This window comes from Rhinolophus ferrumequinum, chromosome 5 (assembly GCF_004115265.2).
Source record: "Rhinolophus ferrumequinum isolate MPI-CBG mRhiFer1 chromosome 5, mRhiFer1_v1.p, whole genome shotgun sequence".
Classification (NCBI taxonomy): domain Eukaryota; kingdom Metazoa; phylum Chordata; class Mammalia; order Chiroptera; family Rhinolophidae; genus Rhinolophus; species Rhinolophus ferrumequinum.
Genome location: NC_046288.1, coordinates 86,000,116 through 86,027,885, shown reverse-complemented (window position 1 = coordinate 86,027,885; position 27,770 = coordinate 86,000,116). Strand labels below are relative to the sequence as shown.

Sequence of the window (27,770 nt, the reverse complement as noted above, 5' to 3'; positions counted from 1 at the left end):
GGGTGGGGAGCGCGCACCTCGGCGGGACGCCCCGCCCGCCAGCCTGCCCGCGGCCCGCCCTTGCTGGCGCAGCCCAGGGCCCTCCCGAAGCTATTTTGAAAGTGACCCTGGGCTGGGGCGGCCGCAGGGCGGCGGGGAGAGGCGCGGCGGGCGCGCGGGAACCATGACAGAAGATGACCGAGGCGGCGCTGGTGGAGGGCCAGGTCAAGCTGCGGGACGGCAAGAAGGTGGGGGCGCGCGGCGGGCGCGGGGCGGGCGCGGGGCGCGGGAGGACGCTCACGCCCCCTCTGTCCCCGCAGTGGAAGACTAGGTGGCTGGTGCTGCGCAAGCCGTCGCCGGTGGCAGGTGAGCGGGGTGGGGACGGGCGCCGGGCTGGGCTGGGGCGCGGGGCGCGGGGGCGCGGGTGCTGGCGGCCTCGACTCCTGGCGGCCCGGAGCCGGGCCAGTTCGCCCGAAATAGCCGGCGGCGCCGGGGCCGAGGGCTGTAACCGGAGAGCGCGCCGGCCTCGGCCTCCTCCTGCGGCGGATGCCGGGACCCTCTCGGAGGCGGAGGGTGCGGGGCGGGGAGCCGTCATGGCAGACCCCAGGCCCTAGGCGAGAACCCCTTTTCCAGAAGGGCAGACTGAGGCCCGGGAGGGGCTGCAGGGGCAGTGGAGGGGCACAAGTGCAGGAGCCTGGGCTGCCCCCTCCCCCATCACGCGCTGGGAGCGCCCAGAAAGTTACACGCTGTGCGCCCGGGGGTTGAGTTGTGTCACTGAACCAGAGTGAGGTGGGGCATTCCCGACGCAGCAGCCCTAACACCTTCCCCAGGTGGAGAGGAGGGGGCGGCAGGAGGAACAGTGCTGCTTCTGTGCCTGAATAATGTGCAGTCTAGCTGGTTTGGGGGGCACGGTCCTATGGGAAGCACCCCAGCAGCTCCCCCACTAGCCGGCACCCCAGCGTGGGAGGCCAGCAGGGAGCCGGAAGTTGGGCGTCTTCCTCCTCTGCCAGCCGTGGGGAGCAGTGGAAGGCTGGGCCAAGTGGCTGCAGCTGTTTCCGAGACAGGTGTCCTGGAGCCGGCCCAGGCACCCGGGGGTCTGTGTGGGGTGCTGGGGGAGTTAGTGCACGCTGCCTCACACGTGTGGGGCTGCCAGAGCGTCTTCCGGGACGTGGGTGGCTGTCATTTCCTAGGGAGGGTGACGGGCCCGCCCTGTTCCCTCCTGCGTCCCTCCTGGGTCCCTTCTGCTGAGCCTGCTCCAGGTACCTCGCGGTGCAGTCCGAGGGCCTGCTCTTGGCCAGACACACTCCCTCTGGCTGGCCGGGGCCTGGCATCCCCTCCAGGGGCTGGCTCCCTGCACAGCTCATTCATCCAGTGTTTCATGCTCAGACCCTGTGCTGGTGCCGCAGGGCCCTTGTTCTGGGGAACTTCAGGGAGGCCTGGTAGAGAGGGCAGGGGCTGGGGAGACGGGGCCTACAGTGATGGTGACCGTGAAGGACTCTGGCCAGGGCCGGCTGTAGTTGGGTGTTGCTGGTGGGTCAGTGGTGAACGGGGCCTGTGCAGACCTCAGACGGGTGTCCCACTGGAAGAGCAGCCCCTGGTTGGTCTTTGTCCCTTTGTGGGGGTGGGGGTGTGATTTGCAGATGGTTGTGGGTTTTAGCTCAGTGTCAGAGAGCCATCTGAAGGGTGAGCTCTGGCCTGGAGGACACCTGTGGGGCCCTTCTGCACTGGGGAGTTTGCAGGGGGTCCCCGATACTGCAGAGTCACCGTGTCTCCCTGCATTTACCACATGCCCAGGAGCAGAGAGAGAGCAGTCGCAGTAGGAGAGTGTCACAGGAGAGTGCCATGAGAGCCGAGTCGGGGGGTGGAAGAGCCTCCCCTAAGGGCTCTGCGGCTGGATTTGAGGAGCCCTGGAGAGCAGAGGGCAGGTCACTCCAGGCCGGGCCTCACATGCACCAAGCCACCGAGGCCAGGGGCAGGGCCCGGGGATTGGACAGTGGAGGGCACGTTCCGTCCTCCCTGAGTGGCCCACCTCTCTGAGCCCTGCACCTGCCATCTCATGTCGCTGTACCGGCGTCTCGAACCCCCACTGTCGGTGTGAGAAGTGCAGCCATCTTATAGATGCCGACGTCAGGCAGAGTCTCAGGGCTGAGCCCCGCCTGCCTCACTGCCCAGTACTGGAGCTGTGCTCCAGTCCAGGCCGCCCTGCACAGAGGCCCCGGACACACCTTGCCCTCCCCTCCCCGGCTCTTGGCCGATGAGCTGGCCCCTCTCCCTGCTGCGAGGGTGGCCCCAGCTGCCCCCTCCCCACCCCTATCCTGAAGACCAGCACCCCCAGGTGGATCAGGTGTGGGGGGAGCAGGTCCGAGTCCTTGAGGATCTCACAACTAAGAACCCCAGATCCTGAGTGCGGCAAAGAGGGGAGCCTGTGAAGGACAGACGGGGCCAACCCTGCCTTCTTGTCGGAAAAGCCAGGATGCTTAGTTTTAAAAGTTGTTTCCTTCCCAGGAGTGCCCACAAGGGACAGCTAAGGGGCGCCAGGGGCGCGGGTGGGCGTGAAGGCCACCTTGGCCCTTTGTGCCCTTTCTCTGGTTTGCACTCTTCCTAACCAGCTCTTCTTAGAACAGTTTAGTCAGTGAGAGAAAGGAAAACATCTTTAATAAAAGTAGTGATAAACCATTATAAAAGGTGGTGATGCTTCCGTGGGTTTGTGTCCCTCAGGGCTTAGCCTCTGTCCCGGCCAAGAATTTGTGTCTGGTCCCCCCACTGGTCAGGGGCCCAGCTCTCATGACCCTGGGCACCCTCTCTCTTCTTCCTGGTTGAGGCTTCGGATGAGGGTGTGGCTGACAGATAAGGCGTCCAGAGGCGCGTGCGGAGCAGCCAGCCGGTCTGGTCGGCTCCCAAGGTCCCCGGCCTTGCTTTACCCTGTCTCGTGTGGGTTGCCGGGGCCTCCATCCAGTACAGAAAAGCCACCAAAGGGGCCCTGAGTCCTGGAGCCGGTGAGGCCTTTGGGATCTTTATAGGCAGAGGGCTGAGGCCCAGAGACCCAAGGAGTCCGACCCAAGGACGGCGGGGGGGATGGCTTCCTGTCTCCAGCCCCCAGCCGACAGCTGCCCTGTGGCAGGCCAGAGGGTCAGCACCTGCTCCACCACTGACAGTGGGAGTTTGTTCAGTCTCCCTCAAGGTCAGTGCTGAGTTCCTAGAGGGCAGGACGCCGCCAGGGCATCACCCCAGCAGGCATCCTGGCAGGGCTGGGGACTTGCTGAGGTGCTGTGAGCCTGGCCGTGCGTGGCCACACCTCACACAGCACCAACCACCCAGAACGGAGCCGCGGGGCACGCGCCCCTTCCCCGTGTAGTTGGTCGCTCTGCTGAGGTGGGTGTATTCGGAGAGGACAGGCGCCCTCCCAGGTCACACCTCCTGGCTTTGGAATATTGGTCCCATGGGAAGGGGCATGCTGCCTACTCCCGGCTGAGCACGCAGCCCATGGACACGGTGTGGTGGTGGCCAGCCCTCCTGTCCCCACGGAGCCCTTGCAGAACGGTCAGGGCTTCCTGTGGCCCCTGCTTCAGGCTTGGGAATTGGAGCCCCTGGGCTCCAACCTCAGCTGTGCTCCCACAAACCATATGAATGGGACAGTCGTCCTCAGGCACTCGTCGTGGTCCCTGCTCTGGGTGGCCCGGCCTCTGTGAGCCTGCACGGCTCTCCTGGTAACACTTGTGCACTGTGAACGTGCATCTTTCCCGAATCGGATCATGAACGGGCCTGGGCCCCTGCACTTGGAACTGGGACTGCAGGTCAGACGGGCGCCTCCTGGCTGCCGCCTGAGGCACCTGCAGACTGGCCGGGTCAGCGGCTCCTAGCTCCGGCTGCTTGAGATGCCCCCAGGCTGCTGCACCCTCCTCCGCAGGGTCCCTGTGGGCTCCTGCCAGGCCACACTCCTGAAGACACTGCCCCAAGGTCACTGTGACCTCCAAGGGCTAAATCCAGCTGCTGCTTCTCTGGCCTCTGTCACAGGCTCCGGCTGTGTCCCCATGGATATGGACCACCATCTCCTCCCTGGCTGGCTTTCCGTCCTTAGCCTCAATGCAGGGTTCCCTCCCCCCACCCCCACAATGGAGCCCGGAGGTTTTTCTCTTCCCAGCCGCCCTCCCCACTCAGACGTGGCTGTAAACGCCTTCGGGCGCTCATGACTCCACGGTTATTTTTACATCCAGCTGCTTAAGTGCACACGGCCTTGTGTCCGGTGGGCCTCTCAGGCTCTCGTGTCCAGGGCAGCACCCCGACCCTGGCCCCGCCCCAGCAGCCCGTCCCTAGACTCCTCTCCCCGCCCGAACCCAGCATCCTCGCCCTCTTCCTTTCCCTCATCTGCACACTCTGCTCCCAGAGGTCCTGTGAGTTAGGCAGCCTCAAGCAGAGGGAAGGCCCCTCCAGGTTGTCACCTCTCAGGCTTTCTGCAGAGCCCAGAGCGCCTCCAGAGCCTGAGGTGGGGGTGCTTTTCTCCAGGCCAGCCCAGGCCAACAGCTCCTCTCTCCTGAACAGCTGCAGGAGTCCTCTGCGGTTACCCGTGTCCATTCACAAGCAGCAAGGCCAAGTTCTCTTTGCTTAGAGCCCTCAGGGCTCCCTGGTGCTGGGAACAAGGCTCTTGGCTTGGCTCAGCCGGCCCTCCTGACCTGACCCCCTACACCTGGGATCACTCTGCCCCTCCCCCTCCTGCTGGGCCAGCCCTTTGGGTCCCTGCCTCTGGGCCTTTGCACTGGCTGTTCCCTCCAGCACAGTGCCGTGCCCGGGGGCTGCTGAGCTGGCTCCTTACATCGTCCCCTCTGGGAGGGTCTCTGATCCTGAGCTCAGCCCCCAGCCCAGCACTGTCATCTGCCTGTTCCCATCCCCTGAGCAGCACGGACACATAGCTTCTCTTAGTCATCCTGCTTCAGTGTTTGATTGTCTTCCCCTTTGAGTGTCAGCTCTGCAGGAGCCAGGCTGTGTCCCCTGAGTCCCTGGGCTGCGGGGAGGCGGGTGAGGCCCTGCACAGAGCAGGAGGTGGGGGTGGGCACCCTGAGAGGTGATGAGCTGGCTTGGTGGGGGAGCAGCTAATGTGTGGTCCCAATCACATCCCTCCTGGTGTTTAATGACCTGGGACTGTCTGAGGCCCTGGGCCCAGGTCCCCTGCTCGTCCTGCTCTTTGCCCGCTGGCAGTATGACGTTGCTGAGGACTTCTGCGTGCCATTCTGGGTCATGTCAGCGCCTCCACTCTGTGGGGTGGGTGGTGCCTATTCCTCAGATGGAAAGCAGAGGCTCCCAGAGCTGAGAGACAGGTCTACCGCAGACATGCAGCTGGAAACTCGTGCGAGTGTGAGTGAGTGAGTGTGCACGCGCCCCACTGGTCCTCACTGCCTGGCGGGCACCTCTGGTACCTGTAACGTGCCTCCTTTCTCCATGACATCCCGTCCTCTCCACCCTGCTGTGTACCGCGGGCATGGTGGGGAGCCCGGCGGAGGCCCTCTGAGTGCGTGGCCGGTGTTCTGGATGGGAAGGCCGTCCAACAGGCCGTCCCAGCCCTGACCAGGACACCTCGCCAATGGCCCAGTCCTGCTGGGCTTCCTGCAAAGGGGCGCCACCCCAGGGCACGCCCTGCCTGGGTCCCTGGGAGGAGCTAGCCAGCATTCCTGTGCCCAGTGTGTCTGCTGTCCCTGACTGAGCATTTCCGTGTCTCCACTGCCTGTTATTGTAGCAGCTTTGCACTAAACAGCCCTCCTCACAGAATGGGTTTTAAAAATAGGATCAATTTACTGCCCGAGGTGATGGGGAGAGGAGAGGTGCTGGAGCAGCTGAGGGACACAGGCCCCGCGGGGCCCCACACGTGCTGCCCCCAACCCACTTCTAATGGAGCCTCGCTGCCGGGGGCCTGGGGACACTGTAGGGTGAATGTCAGCTGCTGCAACAACTGGGGCAGAGCTCGGGCCAGCTTCCGCCAGCTCTGTCCCTCTCCCTACTTTGTTCATATTTCATAATGAAATCAGTGACTTGGATGGTGTCTTAGTTTCCTGGAGCAGTCATAACGAATTACCACACCTAGGGAGTGTAAGGCAACAGAAATATGCTCCCTCACAGCCCTGGAGGCCGGAAGTCCAAAATCCAGATCGCAGGGGAGGGTCCTTGCTGCCTCTTCCAGCTCCTGGTGGCCCCAGGCGCTCCCTCCATGACTGGTCTTCCCGTGGCCTCTGCTCTGTGTGTCTGCGTCTCTTATCAGGACACTTGTCATTGGACTGAGGGCCACTCTGCTCTGATCCAGGATCATCTCATTCTGAGATCTGATCACACCTGGGAAGGCCTTTTCCAAACAAGGTCACATTTCAGGTTCCGAGGGTCAGCATGTGGACATATCTCTTGGGGGCCCCCATTCTTCAGCCCATTACAGATGGGAGAGGGTGCTCATTGATTCTCAGATCTCCTCAAGGAGTAAGGTGGGAGCTGCATTTCAGACACAGTCAGAATCCAAAAAGATGGGGCATTCCTGAGGGAAAAGCGCTCTTGCACACTGTTCCCAAATCAGGCTTGCAAGTGCAGAAGACCAGGATGGGGACCTGCTCAGCAGCAGGAGACATCGGGAAGGGGTGAGGAACTATGGGGCAACACAGTGTGGCTGTTGTAGCAACTCGACTCCACACCAGGAGTCTGCAAACCACGGCCCTGAGCCAAATCCGACGCCCTGCTTGTTTCTGTAATAAAGTTTTATTGGAACACAGCCATTCACTTATGTGTTGTTAGCTGCTTTTGCAGTTCAGTAGTTGTGACCAAGATTGCACGGCCCACAAGGATGAAAATAATTACTATTGGCTCTTTATAGAAAGGTTTGTTGACCTTGCTTTTGGTTATATTACTGGGAGTATAACTCCTAGAACAAAGGCGGTGACAGTCACGCTCTGCCTTGCTGGTCAGGCCATGCCTAAAGTGCCCATCTTTCATTTGACAGAACGTCCCCACCCTCCTGTGCCAGGCAGTGGGGCTGTCACTGTGCGTGAGCAGAAGTGGACCTGCTTTCAGGAGCTCGCCTTCAAGGTGGAGGGGGAGACAGCAAGTAGACAAGGGACAGACAGCCAAGTGGAATGACCTCCCTGAGGGAGGCCGGAGCCTGCTGTGGGCGGGGCAAAGGAAGTGGGCGTGTCTGGGGTGTGTGGGGGGTGGAGTCATCCCAGGTGTGAGTGGCAGGGCTGTCCTCACACAGACTGGGCTCCCTTCTGTAGCTGCCTGTTGCTCTCTGCTGCGTCCCTGTGTCCCACGTGGCGCTCTTTACCGCGAATCCTTTACCGTGGTCTTTCTGTGATCACACCTTCCTCAGTTCTTATTTCTCAGGCCTCTGGTGACACATTTGAGAGACCTTTCCATAATGACACATGCCCTTTTTGCTGCCTGTGTGACCGATTTCTCTCTGGGCCAGGTGACACTCCCCGTTTGGGGCCAGCTTGGGAGAGAACATGCCAGAACCCTCAGGTGGGTTTCCGTGGGTTCTGGTGGTTGTTTTTGTTTCCCCTCAAAATGGGAACATCGTTGCTTTTTTCTGACATGTGCATTTCAAACACAACAGACAGGTTCTTAACTAGGAAGTGAAGCCCTCACCACCATCCCCTCTCCTGAGTTTGTAACACAGGTTTGCAGGGACACAGACACAGCAGGGAGTCTGGGGACCGACAGCCTCTCTGTTGCTCTGAGGTGGGACCTCAGTTGGAGGGCCGGTAGGGCAGGGAGCAAACCACACTCTGCAGCTGGTTCTGCCCCCGGCTAAGTCAGTCTCTGAGTCAAGTTCACTTGGGATTGGGCTTCTCAAGGATTGGAGGAAGCATCCCTGACTGCTCTCCCTGCGTCCTCGTCCTCGGGTGCCACCCCCCACCCCAACGCACGCCAGGGCCTGATGTCGCCAGCTTGCACGCAGGATTCCGGGTTCTCACCCCTAACTGTTTCCATGTCATGTTAGTTCCCCAAACACTGTGCCTGCACCAAAGCCTGGGCTTGGGGTGGGGCAGGATTTGCTGAGGGGACACAGGGTGGGGGGTGCAGCCACATTTGGAATGCACCCCTGGGCAAAGTGGGCTGCTTGCTTTACTGTTGGCGTAGCAGGGACGGCAGTCGTGATGCTGAATTTGAGGACAGACCCGGCTCACCCAGACTCCGGCTTGTCCCCTGTGGCTGGGGAAGAGGCTGGAGCTTGTGCATGGATCTCAGGGATGGGCTCGTGTGGGGTCTGCAGGGGGACCCAGGGCCCAGTGGCGCCCTCCCCAGGCCTGGAGTCCAGGGCACACCTTGGAAACCCAGAAATCCCGGAGGTGAAGTGGGTCTGGGTGTGGCAGGAAGAGGCACACGTAGGGCTGAGGCAGGGCCCCCCGCCCCCCCACAGGCTCTGTGCTCGTCCGCCAAGCCACCCACTACGGCTCCTGCAGCCCCTGCTCCTCTGACGGTGACCTCCAGGGTGGCAGGGCCTGGGCAGGTCCAGGACTTGGCCCTGGGGGCCAGAGTCAGGTGGCAGGCCCAGCCATGAAGTGTTCGGGGTGCTCTGCCCTTGAGGGTGGGGGTGCCATTCTGTATACGAGGAAACGGAGGCTCAGAGTGGCTGGGTGGCTCGCTTGGAACCTCCCGTTGAATCCCAAAGTCTGGGCATGGGGGCTTGGGGGCAGCGGCATGCTGGCTGGCGCCCCTGACGGCCCTTCTCATGCATCCTGTCCGGCGGCCCCGCAGACTGCCTGCTGATGCTGGTCTACAGAGACAGGGCCGAGCGAGCCAAGGGCCTCCGGGAGCGCAGCAGCCTGACGCTGGAGGACATCTGCGGCCTGGAGCCCGGCCTGCCCTACGAGGGCCTGGCCCACACGCTGGCCATCGTCTGCCTGTCACAGGCTGTCATGCTGGGCTTCGACAGCCGCGAGGCCATGTGCGCCTGGGACACCCGGATCCGCTACGCGCTCGGTGAGGGTGAGTGACGGCGGGGCGCAGGGGTCTGAGATGGCAGCGTCCACCCTTACATGTCCCGTGGGGCCTCACCCACAGGCTGCAGAGGCCGGGACGGCCTCCAGGGCATGGAGCAGGGGTGTCTGCTGGGCGCCTCCTGGCCCCGGCTCTGAGCTTAGAGCCCAGCTCAAGGCTGAGGCTGCGGGAGCTCGTAGGGCCGCCGGGGCCTTTCCGGCTGCCTGCCCTGCCCTGTCAGTTAGAACGAGAGCCTTTGACCCACGTGTGCGGCTGTCTAAGCCGAGTGCAGAGTGGCCTTTGCACCCTTCCCTGGCTACCCGAGCCCAGAGCTAGGGCAAGAAGGAACAAATGTCATGGGTCACCGTCCCTCTGAGTCTCCCACACAGCAGCGTAGCGGGTCCTGCGCCCTGAGCTGGGGCGCAAAGGTGACGTTTGACTGGCCTCCTCGAGGAGGGGAGCGAGGCCAGTGCTCTGGGGAGGTGGTTTGCAGGAGGCAGAAGGGGAGGATGAGGCCTCGCTCACCTCACCCCTGCCCCGCTGGGGACAGCAGCCACTCCCTTCTGCAGGAGTCCCCAGACCAGGCGCTCAGTGCAGGACAAGTTGGGACAGCTCAGCCAGGGCACAGGGGAGAGAGAAACGTTCTCCAGCTGGGGTTCCCGCCAGCTCACTGGCTCAGAGGCACAGCCCCCCTTTCCCTATGGAGTGGGGTGGTACGTCTAGAGGTCATGACAAGGACACGGGGTGGCTCACTGACACCCAGCTCGTTGGCCAGCACAACATCAGCCTGACCTTGCCCAGGGGCCCTTGACCCCCCCATTGTAGGGGCTCAGGGAGGGGCTTCAGGTGCCAAGGGCTGAGTCGAGATGGGGACACGATCTCAGGCCGCACGATGGTCGTGCTCAGCGCCAGGGAGACCCCTGACTGGAGAGGGGACCCGGTGTCCCTGTGGTCAGGCTGTGCTGTGAGGCAGACACTCCACAAACTGCCCACAGGCTGCGCCTCCCTGAGCCTCAGTTTCTCCGTCTGGGAAATGAGGCCACAGCAGCCACCTGGCGGGCTATTTCCCGAGGGAGGTGCTCTGTGAAGAGGGTGTTCTCAGCAGTCTCACGTGGGGAGCTGTCATGGGAGCTCGCTGGGGCCACCTGTGGCTGTTAGGGTGGGGAGGGGGATCAGGGCGGCCCCTCCGAGGACTTGCCCGCCCCTGAACAACCGTAGCTCCTGAAGGATGGGCAACATGAGTTCAGCCGCCACGCTGGACGCTGGACCTGGAGGGAGCAGCTGAGAGGGCCGGGCCTCGGTGCTCCCCCGGAGCCAACCCCTGGGTGCTGCCCCAACGTCCCCTCTCCTCCTGCCCCTGCCCCCGGTGATGCCCTCTCGCCCCTGCCTGGCCCTCAGTGCACAGGTTCCACGTGATGGTGGCTCCAGGCACCAAGCTGGAGAGCGGCCCTGCCACCCTCCACCTCTGCAACGATGTCCTCGTCGTGGCCAGGGCCATCCCTCCGGCCGTCACGGGGCAGTGGAAGCTGTCTGACCTCCGGCGCTACGGGGCCGTGCCAAACGGATTCATCTTTGAAGGCGGGACCAGGTGTGGGTACTGTAAGTATTTGGCCGTGGGGGCCCCGGCACACCTTGACCCCCCTGGCACGCTCACTGTGCTGGCGTCTGGGGACGCGCAAGGCTGATGTCTCTCAAACCGATGCTTAGACCTGAGTCCAGACCCACTCTTTCCAAGGGGTGGGGGGCCTTGGGATGCTGGGAGAGTGAGAGGGGGGCCCCCGGGCACGAAGACACACAGGAGGCACCCAGCATCTCTGGAGAGAGACCTTCGTGTCACAATTCATGGCCCTGCGTCTGAGGCCACAGAGCATCAGAGCTGCTCATGTTCACATTTAATGAAAAAAAAGAAAAAGAATAAACGTGGTCATTGAGGACGTGCAGAGAAACACGTCCACATTCGTGTGGCCCAAGGACTCCTGTGGACGCCCCAGCTCTAGGGCCTATGAGCCCCCCACACCCAGGAGCAGGGCAGGGAGGCGAGAGCTGCCCAGTGTCACAGGATGAGGGCCCGTGAGAGGCCCCAGCTCAGAGCAGGTGTCCAAGAGGGTGTGAGCTCCAGCGGCTGCCAGTCAGCTGACCTCCAGGACCTTCACTCTCTGAAGAGTTTGGGGGCACAGTGGAGATATGGCTGTCCCAATGCCCTTTGCCCGCTGTTCCCATGGGGGTGTGCAGGTGTCTGGCCACCATGGGGGCCCAAAGCCCCTTCCCTCCTCACCTGTGTGCCCAGGGCCTGCGGTGGGGCTGGGTGACCTGGTGACCGGGCCTATGGCTGAGATGACCACTGTGTGCTGGGTCGGCCGCGGGCCTGGGTGGAGCCACGCACTGGGCCTAGCTGGGCCCCCTCTCCATCCAGCCCGGGACCCCTTGTGCACAGGCAGAGCTGTGGGAACCTCTGTCCACCTGCCCCCGCCCCCCGAGTCCACTGGTGCAGCCTCTTGTAAGGATGAAAATGACACAAGCTCACCCAGGGTCTGCACCGCTCTCGGTGTGGCCAGCGGTGCCTGGGGTTCTCTGGACAGAGCAGCCACTGCACTTGAGGACGAGGTTGTGGTGGCCTCTGGCTACCTGGTTGCCTCGTTCTCAAAGGGCGGGCAGGTGAGACAGGCCTATGGGCACGTGTTCTGCAGCTGTGCCAGGCGCTGGGAGCAAACCCAATGGGTCTGCAGCAGGAGGCAGCCCTGTGGAGCGGCCTGCGGGACGGCCTGTAAGGAGACAAACGCAAACTATAGCCAACTGACTCCCCATGATGGCTGGGGCCTGGGCTTGGGGAGGCTGAGTTTAGAGACGCAAAAGGAGCGGGGCCGGGCAGTTTGGGCAGTGGCCCCTGGAGCTGGCAGGGTGGCCGCAGCCAGAGTCTGAAGGGCCTCGACCGCAGCCAGGCCTGTTTTCTGTGGGGAGGGGCGGTGAGTGCAGCTGCCTGCCCGGGCTGGCATGGAGGGACCGGAGGGGACATCAGTCAGAGTCCCCTCTGCTGGACAGGCCCTCAGGCCACCTTACTGTTTGCATGTTAGCGGTCATAGTACCGGGTGTCCAGAGCAATCGGCAGGGGTGGGGACCCTCACCCAGCTTTGTTCCCTGCCTTGTGTGGACGGTCAGGAACCACAGGCCACAGTGCCCTGGGCACGTGGCAGCCCTCCCCTCCCACGTTCCCCTGGAGCACCCCAGAGGCGGGGCACCCGTGTCCTGTCCTCTCTGCTCGTCCCTGGACCTGTGGACCTACTGTGTTTCCCTGAAAATAAGACCTAGCTGGACAATCGGCTCTAATGTGTCTTTTGGAGCAAAAATTAATATAAGACCTTATATTATATTATATTATTATATTATACCTGATCTTTATTAATTATATCATATCATATCATATTATATTATATTGTATAATACCCAGTCTTATGATAAGACCAGGTCTTATATTAATTTTTGCTCCAAAAGACGTATTAGAGCCGATTGTCCAGCCAGGTCTTATTTTGGGGAAACACGGTAGTTCCTGCAGGTGGCCTTCCCAGCAGCTGCAGCTGCTTTAAGGACTCGTGTGCAGACCACCTGGGGGTGGCGCTGGCGTGTGCCCTGCCCGTGGCCGGGCCAGCAGGGCCGTTTCCCTGGAGACCTGTTTGGTTTGCCCGAACATAATTTAATAGGGCCCACTGGATAGTTTTGCTCTGAGGTCTCAGAGTTTAAAATCCTGAGTCTTGCTGTGGATGGGTCCCTTTTCCACTTGTAAACAATTCCAGACATTGGAGGGGGTTTCCAGGGTTGGGGGTGGGTAGAGGCTGGAACTTGAGCTGCCCTGTCTCCTTGGGGGGGGCAGGAAGCGAGAGTGACCTGTCACAGGCCCCCCGGTGCTTCTCCTGGGCAGGGCTCCAGTTAGCTCCGTCTGCAAGCCTGGCTGGCCCCACAGATCTGCTCTGTCCTGCTGACACTGTCGGGTTCTCCTGTCAAGGGCATTGCCACCCACAGGAGCTGCTACGTCACCAAGGACCAGGGTCCATGGATGCTGAGGAATTCAGCATGTGACAGCAGGCGCCAGCGCGGGTCCCTGAGCCTGTGGCTGCTCCTCCCCGCCTTGTGTCCTCCGGTCGGCCGTTCCTTCAGCCGCACGGACACAGGAGCGTTTTCAGTGAGTTTCTTACGCCCCACCAGGACAGCCTCGTCACGCTGTGCTTATAACATACGTGCTTGCCCAGCTCTGAGCAGCGCTCTGGTGCCTGGTCTGGACTCGTGGTCTCGACAGCTGAAGCTCTGGCCTCTGACCCAGGAATCGGGGCAGAGGTGGGAGTCTGCTCACTGGCTTCTCCGGGCCAGGCCCTGGTGCAGGACTGGGAAGGCTCAGAGCCTGTGTGAGATGAACACAAGACATTCACTTAGTCCTAAGGGAGTGCAGTGGGGCCGCGAAGCGGGAGGGACCCCAGCCTGGGGCATCGGGAGGCTCTCAGGAGGTGAGCCTGCATGGGGCCTCTTCTGGGTGAATAGGAGTTAGCCCAGCCATGGAAGGGTGTGGGGACAGAACCCCAGAGAGCCGTTTCCAGGCTCTCAGCCTCACGTGGAAAGGTGCTGGCTCAGGTAGTAAGTGGCCGTCAGCTGTGACTAGTTGGCCGTCAGCTGTAACCAGTGAGCCATTAGCCACTGATACAACTGCCGTGGCTGAGCTGGCAAGCGCGGATTGCAGTTAGCAAGTGGGGTCGGTTGGCAGAGAAGCAGACGGCAGGTTGCAGATCGTGTGGCTCCTGCTCCCTGTGTCTCCAACCCAGGCGCCAGCGAGACTATAGTGGGATGACTCCCCTACCTATGGCTCCGTGGGTGTTCCTTTTTGGCCTCACCATATCCTGCGTTTTTGTGTGGGGAGTGGGAGCTGAGACCCTGCATGACAGGGTTCAGGCAAGGTGAGGCAAAGGGTGCTCCAGACACATGTCAGGTATGGATGGTGAGAGTGACAAGTTAGGTGGGGGTGGCAGAGGCCAGGCTGGAGGAGGGAGCAGTGCAGATTATGAAAAGCCAAGTAAACTGGGCCAGAGCTTGCACTGTGTTCCCAGAGTAGCAGGGAGCCACTGAAGGCCCGGGAGCATGAGAGTGCCACCAACAGATCCATGTGTAGGGTGATAAGTTTGGCTCCAGGGTACACATGGGATTGAGGCAGGGGGCTTTGAGAAGCTTCCGGATGAGGTCCAGCTGAGAGGGTGGCGCTCAGCTAGCAGCAACTGTGTGGATGGGAAGGGCCTGTGGATTCCAGGACGTTAACAAGGTGGTGATTGACGGGAGAGGCGGGGAGGGGCAGCCTGGGGTGGGCGGGGAGGAGGGGCCAGGCGAGGGTCCCAGGAGGGCAGGCCTGGAGCCTGCCCAGTGCCAGCCACATTCTAGTGCTGTGCCCACGGGGCAGCCCATGCCAAGGCCCCGTCTCCCACTTGGTACCAATGGGGGGACATTTATGAATTGTGGTCATTCGATAGGGACTGTTTCAGGTTCAAACCAGGAGTTCAAATCTCCTGTCTGGGTCTCAGACCAGCTGTCACATTTCTGGCAGGTCTGTGGTCAGTTTCACCCCTCTGCTCTGAAGTTCCCACTCTGGGGGTGGGAGCTGGGCTGGAATCTGTCACCCTTTTCCTTTTGTAGCCACTATGATATTTGCGTGTTGAGGGTGCAGACACGAGGATGATTCTGCATGTTGAGTGTCCAGGGAGATGACCGGAGGGCGAGGTTGCCCGGGGACACCCAGGCCAGGGAGAGATGGGGCCCGGGGTGAGAGCCACCCCAACAGCCATCTGCAGGGGTGCCACATAACTGGGGTCCCAGGTACTCACTGTATTGCTCATCGGTCCTTACACTGACCCTACGAGGTACATGCACCAGCCCTGTTTTACAGACAGGGAAACTGAGGCCTGGAACCGCCTCGCCTTTCCTGGGTCTGTCTGTCTGAGTGCACTGGAACCGAGGTCTGCCCAGGGGATTGGCCCCACCCCCAGGCCCAGCGCCTGCTCGGCACAGGGTTGAGTGGTGGGCCAGCTGTGGGGGTTCAGACACGGCCCAGCTCTCAGCAGCCTCCGTGCGTCCTCTTGGGGAGTCTGCTCCAGTCTGTTTCCTCCCAGGCAGAGAAGCGGCCCCAGGGACAGGCACGCTGTCCCCCTGCCCTCAGGACATGCACTGTATCCTTGGGAGGGACCACCTGGATGAGATGGCACACGAGCCTCATCCTACGTCTCCAAATGCTAGAAATTCAGTCCTTGGGCATAAAGTCCCTTTCATCCAGGATCTATGTGGCAATGTGTAGCTATCTGCAAGTTCCTCAGACCTCAGGGGTGCTTAGTAATGTCCCTGAGCCTCAGTTTCCTCCTCTGCGCCATGGGACTCCCTGTGCCCTGTGTGCGGTGCCGGGAGGGCTCGGCTTTGTGGGCCTGGACCCTGGCACGCTCATGCCCACCACCCCAGCCCGGCCTCCTGGAGCCCGGAGAAGCCTTGGCCCGCAGGCTGCTGCCAGTTCCAGCAGCTTCTTGAGGATCGGGAGTGACCCTCACCTCTGGGGAGCCCGTGGGCTAGGCCGGGCATGAGCCGAGGAGGGCCAGCAAGAGGTCAGTGAGCCGTGTCCTGGGAGGCCTGCTCACCAGGCTCAGGCAGTCCAGCCCCCCGACCCCCCGAGATGTGCTTCGTCTCCCAGGGAGCCCCTGCTGTTGGCTTGGCTGGCATGGGGGGGGCGGTGGCTGTGTCCCCAGGCCTCAGCGGCCGGACGCGTCTTCGGGAGCGTGATGTCGGCAGACGCCCCAGTGGAATGCCGCCGGCTCCTCTCCCCTCGTAATGTGGTTTTTTATAGTTGGGGGACTGATTGTGCCATGGCCTCTGCCAGCTGACTGTGAGCTTGGGATTAGAAGCCTGGCCCTTTGTGAGAACTGGCGGACTGGCTAGTCATGCGCGGTGGGGTGGCGGCCGGGCCGGGCACGCAGCGAGTGGGCATCGGCAGGCGTGACGGGCCTTCTCCTCACCTGCCCCCGGCCAGGGTCCGGTACAAGTTCTCAGCCAATGAACCCTGGCTAGGAGGGCCACCTGCCAGCCTTTCTGGGTGGCGAACCTTGGGGGTGTCCCTGGTGGGCGTCGCAGCTTGAGTCCCCTTGGCCCCTTTCTGGGCCTCAGCAGGCGGGTCACCAGTTTAGGGGCATTGCATGGATGAAGCGGCAACAACCGGAGGGGTGGCCGCCGAGGGGCGCAGTGCCATTGCCACATGCGAGGGGCTGACCAGAGTCCCTGCAACTCATGAGGGTGGAGCAAGACTGTGACGGCAGCAGAGGCTTCCGTGCAGAGCTGTCCTGTCCCACCTCTTCGTGCAGTGGCGCCCAAGGACCTTCCCCTCGAGAGCGCGTGCCTTTCTTTGGGCAACAGGTGGAGGGCAAGAGCCTGAGGCATTCTTGTGCAGTGACACCACTCTGACTGTCCAGCCCACGTGACCCGGCGTCCCCATTCACTGGTGATGAGGGATTTCATTCACCCTGGCCAGGGCTGCGGGCCCAGCGGGAGGGCGGGCGGCCCTGCTGACTCACCGGCCTGCTGTCTGCTCTGGCACCCCCTCAGTGCTCCCACCTCTGTCCCAGTGCCCCAACCTCTGCCCCAGGTACCCCCACCTCTGTCCTGGTGCCCCCACCCCTGCCCCAGTGCCCCCACCCCTGCTCCGGTGCCCCCACCTCTGTCCTGGTGCCCCCACCCCTGCCCCGGTGCCCCCACCCCTGCTCCGGTGCCCCCACCTCTGTCCTGGTGCCCCACCTCTGTCCCCGGTGCACCCACCTCTGCCCCAGGTGCCCCCACCTCTGTCCTGGTGCCCCCACCTGTGCTCTGGTACCCCTACCTTTGCCCCAGTGCCCCCCTTCCCTCTGCTGGGTGGGAGCCCTGTGGCACGACCTTGGCCTTGCACCTTTACGTGTGGACTCCAGTTCCCCACCTGCAGACCCCAGGAGGAGGAGGCCCTGTGCGGTCGGCCAGGATGCTGGCCGGCCCCAGCAGAGTGGCTGATTCCCTGTGGGACAGGCGCCATGGCACGCGCTTTACTAACAGCCGCATTGTACCCTCACCATAGCCCTGGGTAAAGAAACCAGGTCTGGGGTCCCCAACATGGCCAAGGTGTCGCAGTTGCCCTCCAGAGATGTGAACCCCACTCTGGACAGCCCCGCTCCCAACCCCTCAAATGAGCTTAGAGATATGGGGTGGGGGGAGGGCTGCTGGGCCCTCCCGTGCAGCCAGGACGCATTCGTCTCCTCCCATGGCCACCAACCCCCAGAAGCCCCCAGCTCCTGTCCTGGCGTGGGACCAGCAGGGCAGCACTCCTTCCCCCACCCCATTCCTGCCACACATTGAGGTGGCCCTGCCCAGCTGGTGTTGCAGGTGTGGGACAACCGGCGTGTGGCCTATGTGCCTGGACAAGCGTGTGTTTGAAGTACAGGCAGGGTTATCGGGGCTGAGAGGCTCGTCCAGGTGCTGGGTGACACTCCTGGCAGGTGGTGTCGTGGCTTTGCCCCGCAGGGATTCCGTCCACCTGTGCCCTGGCCAGCCTGACGGGTCCATCCCCCTGCAGGGGCTGGAGTCTTCTTCCTGTCCTCGGCCGAGGGAGAGCAGATCAGCTTCCTGTTTGACTGTATCGTGAGAGGCATCTCCCCCACCAAGGGTCCCTTTGGACTGCGGCCAGTTCTCCCAGGTGCGTGCCGGAGCATGGCTTGGCGGGAGGTCCCCGCTCTGCCAGCAGGGTCCCTTGGCCTCTGCCCTGCCCCCCACACGCCACTGAGCAACGTGCCGGAGCATGGCTTGGCGGGAGGTCCCCGCTCTGCCAGCAGGGTCCCTTGGCCTCTGCCCTGCCCCCCACACGCCACTGAGCAACGGCCCACGCTGGCGTCACTGCGCCTCCTGGGGGCACAGCCCTTCCTCATGGGTCTGAGCTCTTAGGACGCTCCAAGGCCACTGCTTCTGTTGGGACAGTTGTGCTGCAGCTGCCCCAGGTGGGTCAGCCAGAGGCCTGAGACCCTGGGGAAGGGCTCCTGGAGACCTTGTGAGCAGCCCCATGTCTCAGAGTGGGGTGGGGTTTTGCCTGAGGTCAGGACTGGCTGTCCTAGCCAGCGCTGGCATTGGAAGCTGCCTGGTGGGGTGGCCTCGTGTGCGGGGTCTTGGTGTGCACTGGAGCAAGTGAGGCCGCTCAGAGTGTGCCTTGTCTTGTGCCCGCTTCCCTGATAGCGGCTCAGGCACTATTTGTCCCGAGTCCTGGGCCAGTGACAGTGCTGACCCCTGGAGGGGCTATGCTACCCTGGAGACTGCCTCCCAGCCAGGCGAGGTCCAGGGCCCCTTGATGACCTGGGAGGCCCTGAACACTTGTCACCACAGCTTCCCTGATGGAGACCCAGGATTGCTGACTCTCCCCTCACCCCAGTGAGGCAGTGCTTGTCCCCTTGTCTAGGTGGGGACCAAGGCCTGCAGCCACACCCACGGGTGGTCAGTGAGCTCACATCTGGGGCCTCCTTGCATGGCCACCACTGCTGCAGTGGGGACAGGTGGAGCTACCTGGGCAGGACAGGGTGGGCAGTGGGCCCGGTCGCCCTTCTCCCGGCCTTGGCTCCTCCCTCAACCCCCTATCCCTCAGAAGGCCCAGAGGGAACAGGCTGGGAAGAAGGAGGCGTGTCCTGTAGCCAGAGCCTGGCAGCTGGGGCTCTGCTGGATGGTGTGGCAGCGCCCTCTGCTGGCACTGTCCTGCCTTGAAGCCGCAAGTGGACTGTGGGCCTCCCAGGGGGTCACTTGTGGCCCTGCCATGGCGTTGGGACTGGATCAGAGTCCACGTGGCCTTGACAGTGCTGGGCTCACTGTGACGTCCTGGGCAGCATGTGGGCGGAGGCGAAGGGTCCTGCGGGGTGAGGGCTGGGGCTGCCTCTTCTGATCCTCTCTGCTGCAGACCCCGGCCCAGGGGGGCCCACCGCCATGGACGAGAGAGTGGCCCAAGAGGCCCTGGAAGCGCTGCAGCTGGAGAAGCGGCTCAGCCTCCTTTCCCACTGTGGCAGGCCGGGCAGTGGAGGTAGGGTCACGGCCTGGGCTGTGGGGAAGTGGCAGCGGCGTGGGGGCCCGGCCAGCCCCTGAGCCGACCTCCAAGCCTTCAGTCCTCTCCTTCTGGTCATTCACTTGTTCCTCCCTTTCTGGTCATTCATTCATTCATTCCTCTCCCTCCTGTTTATTCATTTGACCCCTGACTCACCATGCCACAAACACTCACTCTGGCCTGGGCGTGACTGGGAGGACGGTGCAGTCATGAGAGCCAGCTGATGAGTGGATTTGGATTCCTTCCCACCCACCATCCGTGTGGCCTGGGTGAGGCTGCGGCTAATGCTTTTCGGTGTCACCACCTGTGCCCAGACAAAAAGGCTCAGGGTGCCGGCTGAGTGCTGGCCCTTGACAGCGTTAGGGGCTCAGGCGGGGCACTAGACGGCAGCTCCAACCGAGGCCGCCCCCAGCAGCCTCAGCCCCTGCTCTCCATCTCAGGGGACGACCGCAGCCTGTCCAGCTCATCGTCAGAGGCTAGCCACTCGGACGTCAGCGCCAGCAGTCGGCTCACGGCATGGCCAGAGCAATCCTCGTCCTCTGCCAGCACGTCCCAGGAGGGGCCTGGGCTGGCGGTGACCCAGGCCCCTGGGGAGGCCGCACTGGGTGCCTGGAGGCCACCCCCCAAGCCGCTACGGCCGCGGCAGCTGCAAGAGGTGGGCCGCCAGAGTTCATCGGACAGTGGCATTGCCACGGGCAGCCACTCCTCCTACTCTGGCAGCTTCTCCTCCGTCGCCGGCAGCAGCCTGGATGTGTGGCGTGCCGGCGACGAGTTTGGCTCTCTGCTCAGCCTGTTGCCAGCGGCCGGGGCGCCCGAGCCCAGCCTGTGTGCCTGCCCGCCAGGGACAGCCGAGTACCAGGTGCCCAGCAACCTGCGGCCCCACTACGACACACCCCGCAGCCTGCTCCAGGCCCCTAGGGACCAGACCCCGGCCACGCAGGGCAGCCCTGATGACACTGCAGCCGGGGACTCGGGCGGCCAGACATCCATGGGGTGTCCCTCTGGCTGGCTGAGTGCGAGACGGCGGGGACAGGTGGCAGAGGCCCCAGGCGGTGAGGCGGTGCTACCCAGCCTGGCTGCTGGAGGGTCCTGGGAAGCAGGTGGCCCCCACGCGGGACCCCCTCCGGCTTTCTTTTCCACGTGTCCTGTCTGTGGAGGACTCAAGGTAAACCCCCCTCCCTGAGCCGAGCCCAGACCTGCTGCTGCGAGCGGGCTGGCATTGCCCCTGTGGACAGGAGAGGAGGGGGCGGTGGACCCCCGCAGAGAGGGGTGTCCTTTGTGCCGGTTGGTGATGCTGGCAACTGTGTAGCTCAGTGGGGAGGGTGGGGCCAGCCTACCTGTGGGGCGGAGCCTACCTGTGGGGCAGAGTCCCAGGGCAGAGCCTGCAGGACTCTGGAGGTTTGAGTTGGGTGCAGCTGGAAAGTGGAGGCTCTGGGTGGGGCAGACAGGGCCAGCAGAGCCCCAAGGCCCAGGGTCAGGTGCTGGGGGGCAGGCGGGCGCTGCATCCCAGCGAGCTCCTGCTGGGCTGGGGAAGCTCACTGGCCGGCTCTTCTGCAGCCTGCCCCGCCTCCCAGCTCCAGGACAGCTGATGCTTACATCTCAATCCGGCCCCTCCGTCCCTAGCGCAGTCATGATGCCTTAAATGCTAAAAATCAAATCCATCGGCAGCAGCTCCAGACTCCCAAGTCCCGGGGAACTTGAGCCCGAGACCGCCTCCCTGTGCGTCCCCTGTGTGTGATGAGCTTTACCTGTTTGTCCCTCGCCTCCTCCCTTGCAGCCGCTGGTGGCCCGTCCTACAGGGAGGAAACTGAGGCTCAGGAGGCCTAGGGACTTCTGTGGGGGGGTCTCATGACTCTGGACCCCCTCCCAGCTCCCCCCACACCAGCCTGTCCCTGGACCCGAAAAGTCCCAGTGAGGGGTGGGTGGGCCGTGCTGGCCTTCTGTGTGGCCACCGTGGCAGGAGGCCCAGCTGTAAAAGTGCTGGAAGGCAGAGGTCAGGACAGGGGATGCCTGGCTCCGAGGCCTGTACCTTTGCATTTGGAGGGCCCAGGCATCCCTTCCAGCACCCTCTGTGGCCTATCTGCCCACCTGCATGGAGTGCGGCTGTGTGGCCTGGTTCTGTGCGTCCGCCCTGCGAGTCCAGAGGCACCGAGAGCGGCGTGGCCTGTGCCACGGATTCTGGACTGTGCTTGGCTTCGTCCCGCGCTCTGGAATCAGCCCCCGGCCCAGCGGGCAGCTCACCTGCCAGTATTCCGCTTCACTGTCAGCTGGAGATGTTCGTTGCTCTTTTACATTTTAAAAATCTGACACTGTTTGTAATAAATTCTTAGACTGGAAATAAAACGTTCTTTTCTTATTATCTTGTCCTTTTCCGTTTGGCCAGCCCTAGCCCTCCCTGTGGGGCCTTGGCTGTCTCTGAAATCCTGCCTGAGGCCACACGCAGGACGTGTGAAAAATGAGTGGCGGCTCCAGACAGCCCATGGGGCCCACATGTGTGCGTGCACATTTTTGTGTGTCATGTGTGCATGTGTGTGCATTCATTTGCATGTATGTGCCCTGCAGTGCATGTGTGTGCACAGATGCGTGTAACGTGTGTGCATGCACATGTATGCATGTTGTGTGTACATGTGTGTGCGTGTGGTGTGTGCGGTGTGTGTGCACACGTGTGGCACATTTCTGAGTGTTCACTGGAGACCACACCGAGGTCCTCGGCACTCCCTGGGGCTCAGGCAGGCAGCTGCCATGTCCAGGTGAGGAGGACACTCCGCCTCCTGGGCCCAGGAGGGTGCTGGCATGGTGCCTGGGGGCACCCCGACTCCCGTCTACCCCAGTGGGCAGCCGAGCTGCGGGGATCCCACCGCCGTCTCCCCCGCACATCCTGGGGGCCACACCCTGCCCTGTCCTGCCCTTTATCACCCTTGCTCGCCCCCCTGTGGGGGCCAGCTCTGCCAAGGGCGGGGAGGGGTGGGGGGGTTGCGAGCTCTGGGCTCTTACAGCACTGCAGCTGGGAAGGCAGGCTTTGGGGGCCAGGCTGAGGCCCCGCCCACCGGCTGGGTGGCCCCAGGCAAGTCACTATACCTGTCTGAGCCTCAGTTTCCTCTTCCATAGATGGGACAAACGTCCCTACCTCCCTGGGCCCACCGAGGGTCTGACGGCAACATGTAAACGCTCCGTGTCCTTTTCACCCCCACCCAGAGGGCCCCCGCCAGCTTTGTTGCAAAAAGAGATGCGGTTTCAAGCTGCTGCTGAAGGCGAGCTGGGGTGGGGCTGTTGGCCCTGGAGGGCGGGGCCGCCTGCTCCCACCAGAGCCCGTCATTGGGGCTCAGTCCTGCTCCCACAGGTGCCCTGCCCACAGTGGGGGTGGGGCAGGCATCCCTCCAACCAGAGCAGACTGAGGCCACAGCAGTTGAATGACGTCCCCCGTCACCCCTGTGAGGTCAGGGAGGGCTGGCACTGGCCTTTGGCTTGGCCCCACCCTGGTGGGCCATCTGGCTGTGGGCTCTAATCTCTCTGGCCGAGGTTGATGGCTGGGACTTGAGGGAAGGGCATGTGGGGGGTGAGGCAGGAGGGGTGGACTGTGCACCATCCAGGGGGGACTTGGGCAAACTGGAGGCTCTGGCATCAGCCCTTTGCTGGAGGAGGCGCCCGAGGACCTGGGTGGGCAGGGGTTGGAGAGAAGTCCTCGTGCAGAGGGGGGAGGCGCCCTTCCTGGGAGTGGTCACTGACGGCTGAGGACCTTTGGGGGCCTCCTGTGATGGAGGAGGGCCCGGCCCCACAGTTGGGTGCCTCAGGCTCCCTTTGCATCCCCAGGTGGCCTGACAGGACAGGGTGGAGGCACGGGCTCTCACCTGGTGGGGCTGGCAGGGCTGCCAGGACAGCCCTTTGCCCTGAGGCTGTTGCAGAGGCATTTATCTTCATCCGTTCTCTTCCCAGGGAGCTTATGGGGGCCCCTTGCTCCTGGGGCACTGCTGGATGAGGCTCCAGCCTGCTGCCGGTTTTGGTCCCCCTCCCCGGGGTGGGGTGAGGGCTTCTCAGGTGCCCTGGAACTTCCTGCTGAGTGTCAGGGCTGGTGGCAACCAGAGGGGGCAGATACTCACCAGGAGTCCTCCTTGCACATCCCCCGCCTGACCACAGGGATCCCCAAGAAGCCCGAGGATAGACCAGCCTGGTGCTCAGGAGCCTGGCCCAGGACCAGGGTTGGGGTGCCATGTCCTGAGTCTGGCAGCACATTTGCCCCCCCCGGGAAGTGGGTAGGGCTCTGCACCCCCATTCCAGCCCCCAGCCCCCTCGAGGCCCCCTACTGGGGACCATCTTCTACAAGATTTGGGAGACCAAGGCTCAGGCAGCCATGGATGTGCCAGCCACGGGCCACCGTCCTTGCCTCCCAAGCTGCCGGCAGCAGAGTTCCAGGCTCGGAGGCCGCCACAGTCCCCTCCCCGCTGGCTCTATGGGCATCTCCGACGAGGCACCGGGGAGACCACTCTGAAATCTAGGGGACTTGCTCATCTCTCAGGGCCCCGGGCCAGGCTGTGCGTGTCACACACAGCTCTTGCACATCTCCCAGTGGCAGTAGGTGACAAAGCATGGCTGCGTGCCAGTAACACTACTATGTACAAGAACAGATTAGGTCTGGGGACCCAACTTGCCGACTCTTCTCCCCTGACAGGGTCATGTGGGTGTCAGGGCTCATGGTGAGGCAGGGGCACATGCGAGGGGCCCCAGGCGGGTCTCCTGTGTAGGTGGCCAGCCCCTCATCCTGTGTTCCTCTTGGGGTTAGCGTCCCAGTTCATGGCCGGGGTGCAGGATGAATGGGAGCCTGAAGGACAGACTGACACATGCTCTCTTTGGTGTAGGGAGCGGCCGCCTCACCCCCTGGGCTCCCGATGCATTCAGGTAGGTACAACTTCGGAACCAGTTCCCACACAGCTGCGGGATGAGGGTCAAGGGCATGGTGGCCTCAGTGACAGCCTAGCCAGAAAGTCTGCACCAGATAGGGAGGGGGCAGCAGTGGGCAGCAGCAGTGGACAGGACGGCAATGTGCAGCTGGGAGAAGCCCGGCCTGGGTGGGGGAGGCCAGGCAGGAAGTCAAGCACAGGAAGGCTGGACGTGGCCGGGCTGCCTGGGAGGGAAGAGTGTAGATGGAGTAGGCGGGGCTGGGGCTGTCCTGGAGCCCCAGCTTTTAGGGAGCCATGTCCTTTAGATGACAGAGAATAGAGGTAAGCGACTGTCCAGGGGACCCAGCGATGGGTGGGGCGAAGGTGATCGTGGTGAGGGGAGGCCCAAGCAGGGAGAAGCCCAGATAAGAGGTGAGAGGCCAGACACTGGCTCTGACCCTGGAATGAGAAGGTTGGCCTGGGGTAGCTGGAGGTCAAGGGTCAGCTGTGTGCCTTGTTTCATTGGTGTAGCCTTGGGCCAGGGTGGGGCCCTAAGGAGCTTAGATCCCGCCATCTCTTCTTCAGAGGTACATGGAGCCTGCATGGGGCCAGACCCTGCAGGCGGAGCAGAGCCCAGGCAGACCTGGCATGGACATCAGGGGACAGGCGGGAACAAGTAGGGCCGTGGGCAAGCCGATCCAGACAGGGTCCCCTGAGCTGGGACAGGGAGGCCCCAGGCAGCCCCCCACATGGTCCTGGGCGCTTCCCTCCTGCCAGCTGCCCACTTCTCAGAGCTGCCCCTGCCCTCCAGGTGCCTTTCACCCAGATACCGTTGTGTAGCCCCGGGAATGGGCGGGGACATGGATTCTGTCCCCCCAAGGCCCTGCACCACCACCAACGCTCTCCCACTGCCGGGGCTGGTGTGAGGAAGGTTGTTTCCTGCAGTGGAATCTTTCCCACAAATGGGTGGATTTACAGAAATCTCTCGCTTCAGAGCGAGACTTTCTGAGGATTGAAAACACTCAGACTGTCCTTTGCTTGACAAGGACAGAGGATACTCTGTGGGTGGCCAAACAGAGCAGGGCCACCTCTGTGACTTCACCACACAGACCCTGGGACCCGGTGGGTGTTGGAGGGCAGCAGGTCTCAGCTGGGGTGACCAACGACATCCTTGTTCGTTGGGGGACAGAGTCCCAGAGAGCAGTTTCCAGGCTCTCGGCCTCACGTGGAAAGGTGCTGGCTAGGGTAGTAGATGGCTGTCAGCTGTTACCAATTAGCCATTGGCCACTGATATAACTGCTGTGGCTGAGCTAGCAAGCGGCGGAGTGTGGATTGCGGGTTGCAGAGAGGCGGATTGCAGTTAGCAAGTGAGGTTGGTTGGCAGAGAAGCCGACGGCGGGTTGCGGATCGTGTGGCTCCTGCTTCCTGTGTCTCCAACCCAGCCGCCAGCGAGAAGATAGCAGTATGACTCCCCTATCTATGGCTCCGTGGGTGTTCCTTTTTGTCCTCACCATGTCCTGCGTTCTTGTGTGGGGAGTGGGAGCAGAGCCCCCGCGTGACACCCTGCATGACGCTGGTGTTAGCCTGCGGCTCCCATCCCGGGGCTGCGATGCGGATGGTGGTCACGGCAGACTGTGGTCCCCGCTCCCTCTCTCCGCGGGAGGGCCCCAGGCAGGCGAGTGCAGGCGTGACCCCTTCTGGCTCTGAGTCTCCTGGGGATCTGGGGCTGCTCCTGGGGGCCCCATGCCCCTTGGGTCTGTGCACATGAACCCTCCAAGGTATCCCTGCTGGGATCAGAGCCAGGAATGTGCAGGGACAGCTGTTTTCACTGGGTCACAGGTCTTGGAGGCCCCCAAGCATCAGTGTTAATGTGTTGAATTTCAATCAAGTGGACACGGCATCTGGAGAGGGCGTCCTGCCCTCCAGGGTCCAGACACTGACAGGAGGGGTCTCCCAGAGGCCCCCAGGCTGGGCGGGCTGGGGAGAACCATGTGACCTGCTTTGGTTCATGGAATCAGACGGGTGGACCCACATGGACCTGGTCTGTCCAGCTCTGCCAAGGCAGCTGGAGGGACTCAGGGATGCTCAGGCCTTTGTCCCCACACTGGGAACGACCAAGCAGTAGGGTGTGCCCCGTCCTCCCCCAGCCGTGCTAAAAGGCACCTGTGGACCTGAGAAGGAGCCCTGTGACGTGACAGGGCTGTGAGCAAGGGTCTACCTGCTGGACCTCCCCCCGGGCTTGGCTCCCTCGGACCAGCGTGCAGGTGGCTCAGAGGCAGGTCCTGAGGGGCTTCAACCCTCACCTGACCCCACCCTCACCTGAGTCCCCCTCCTGAGTCCTTCGCCACCAGATCTCAGCCCCCACTCCTGAGAGGCACGTGGTCTGGGCTCCTAGGCCTAGCTAGTAGAGGGATGAGGAAGAGCCCCCGACTCCCTGAGATGGTGGCAAGTCCCCACCCCATGGGCTGTGCTCAAGGGCCCGGGGATCCCGTGACGACCCACCCGCCCAAGGAGGGTCCCTGAGGCCTGGAGTAGGCGGGGTGACCCAGGAGGACAGCCGAGGGGGAGGGCTGGGGCGTGGACAGGCTGCGGGGGTCCTGCGTGGGAGGGGCAGGGCATTGGGGACCCAAGGAGGAAGTGGCTAGGAGAGGCTGTGGGGTGGTGAGGGTCAAGGGAGGGCGGCAGGGGTGCTGAAGATAGACGAATGTGGTCACTGGGCTTCGGTGGCACGGGGGACAGCTCAGCAGTGGTCAGCGCAGAGAAGCAGAGGTGTGCGCTGGGTAGGAGGGCTGGGGACACCCTTTCCAGAAGCTCAGTGTGAAGGGAGAGAAAGGCGGGTGCCTGGGTCAGGGAGGCACGTGGGTGGGGTCTTACGATGGGCAGCCGGCCCAGGAAAATCGAGGAGCCCCAGGCCCTGGACAGGTGGAGGGTGGAGACGTGAGGGGTGGGGTGGGAGGGAAGCTTTGCTGCAGTTTTGGGGTCAGCTCGGCCGGTCCTTGCAGGAGCCCCGGGGCCCGAGGCGCCCGGCTATGTGAACATCCCTGCCAGCCCCTCCTCCTGGAAGCAGCTGCACTACCTGGGGCTGGAGCTCCAGGAGACCAGTGCGGAGGTCCGAGGTGCGTCCAGGTGGATTGGGGGGGGGGGCGCTCCTCCTCTCAGCCTGAGCTGTTTTCTGCTGGGTGGAGCCCCCAGTCCCCACACCCTGTCCAGGTCTTTGCTGGGAGGGGCGGGCTCTGTGGGCTCCCTCAGGCTGGCTCACCTGGGGCTGCTTTCAGGAGCCGGCGTGTCCCACTACGCACAGATCGACCTCGCGGCCACAGCAGCAGCCCACAGGGCGGGGGCCCAGCACGCACAGGCCCGTGAGGAGCGACTGGCCGAGCTGGAGCCCAGGAGGAAGGGGACCCCACGCTGAGGCTCCCACGACTGGACAGCCACACAGCTGCACAGCGGGTCCAAGGGAAGTGGGCCTCCTGGCGGTCACCTATGCTGCAGCCCAGAGGTCTGGGCTCCTGCTACACAGCCTCCTGGCCACAGGGTGGGCATGGCTGGTTCTGAGCCCTCCCCGCCTCACTGGTCTCCAGCACCCAGCGGTGCCCCTTCCTTTGGCCTTAGCCAGTCCTTCAGTACCCCAGGTGGGAGGCAGCTCTTGGCTGCAGGTGGCCCTGGGATGCAAACCACCCTCCCCTCCCAGAAGTGGTGCCGCCAACTGATGACACAGGCAGGACCTTCCCAGGCCGAGCTTCCCACAGCCCTGGGCTCAAGGACCTCCAGCCGACCCACGCCACTCCTGGGGCATCGGAGCCCCCGGCCAAGCCCTGACGCAGGACTGTGCCACCTTCCGACCTGGCAGGCCACCGGCGTGGCCC

At 63.0% G+C, this 27,770-nt stretch overlaps 1 protein-coding gene across 3 annotated transcripts; it reads left to right on the top strand.

Moving 5' to 3' along the window:
* DOK7 (docking protein 7) lies at positions 1-27,770 on the top strand. 3 transcript variants are annotated; one of them, XM_033106640.1, is made up of 11 exons: positions 1-227; positions 300-345; positions 8,707-8,937; positions 10,327-10,527; positions 17,531-17,650; positions 18,890-19,009; positions 19,471-20,195; positions 23,884-23,923; positions 26,807-26,833; positions 26,910-27,020; positions 27,180-27,770. In XM_033106640.1, the coding sequence occupies exons 1-11, from the start codon at positions 174-176 to the stop codon at positions 27,314-27,316; spliced, it is 1,812 nt and encodes a 603-aa protein (XP_032962531.1). In that variant the 5' UTR covers positions 1-173; the 3' UTR covers positions 27,317-27,770. The 3 variants fall into 3 exon arrangements, with proteins under 3 accessions (XP_032962531.1, XP_032962530.1, XP_032962529.1); XM_033106639.1 differs by lacking the exons at positions 23,884-23,923; positions 26,807-26,833; positions 26,910-27,020; positions 27,180-27,770 and adding an exon at positions 20,588-21,368 and having other exon boundaries at positions 3-203; XM_033106638.1 differs by lacking the exons at positions 23,884-23,923; positions 26,807-26,833; positions 26,910-27,020; positions 27,180-27,770 and adding an exon at positions 20,588-21,368 and having other exon boundaries at positions 4-227.

Excerpts from the sequence above, each read along its gene's own strand:
- DOK7 (XM_033106640.1), top strand. The coding sequence starts at position 174 with ATGACCGAGGCGGCGCTGGTGGAGGGCCAGGTCAAGCTGCGGGACGGC. Across the intron at positions 19,010-19,470 it reads TGGCAGGCCGGGCAGTGGAG|GGGACGACCGCAGCCTGTCC; the intron begins GTAGGGTCACGG and ends TCTCCATCTCAG. Across the intron at positions 20,196-23,883 it reads CTGTCTGTGGAGGACTCAAG|GGAGCGGCCGCCTCACCCCC; the intron begins GTAAACCCCCCT and ends TCTTTGGTGTAG.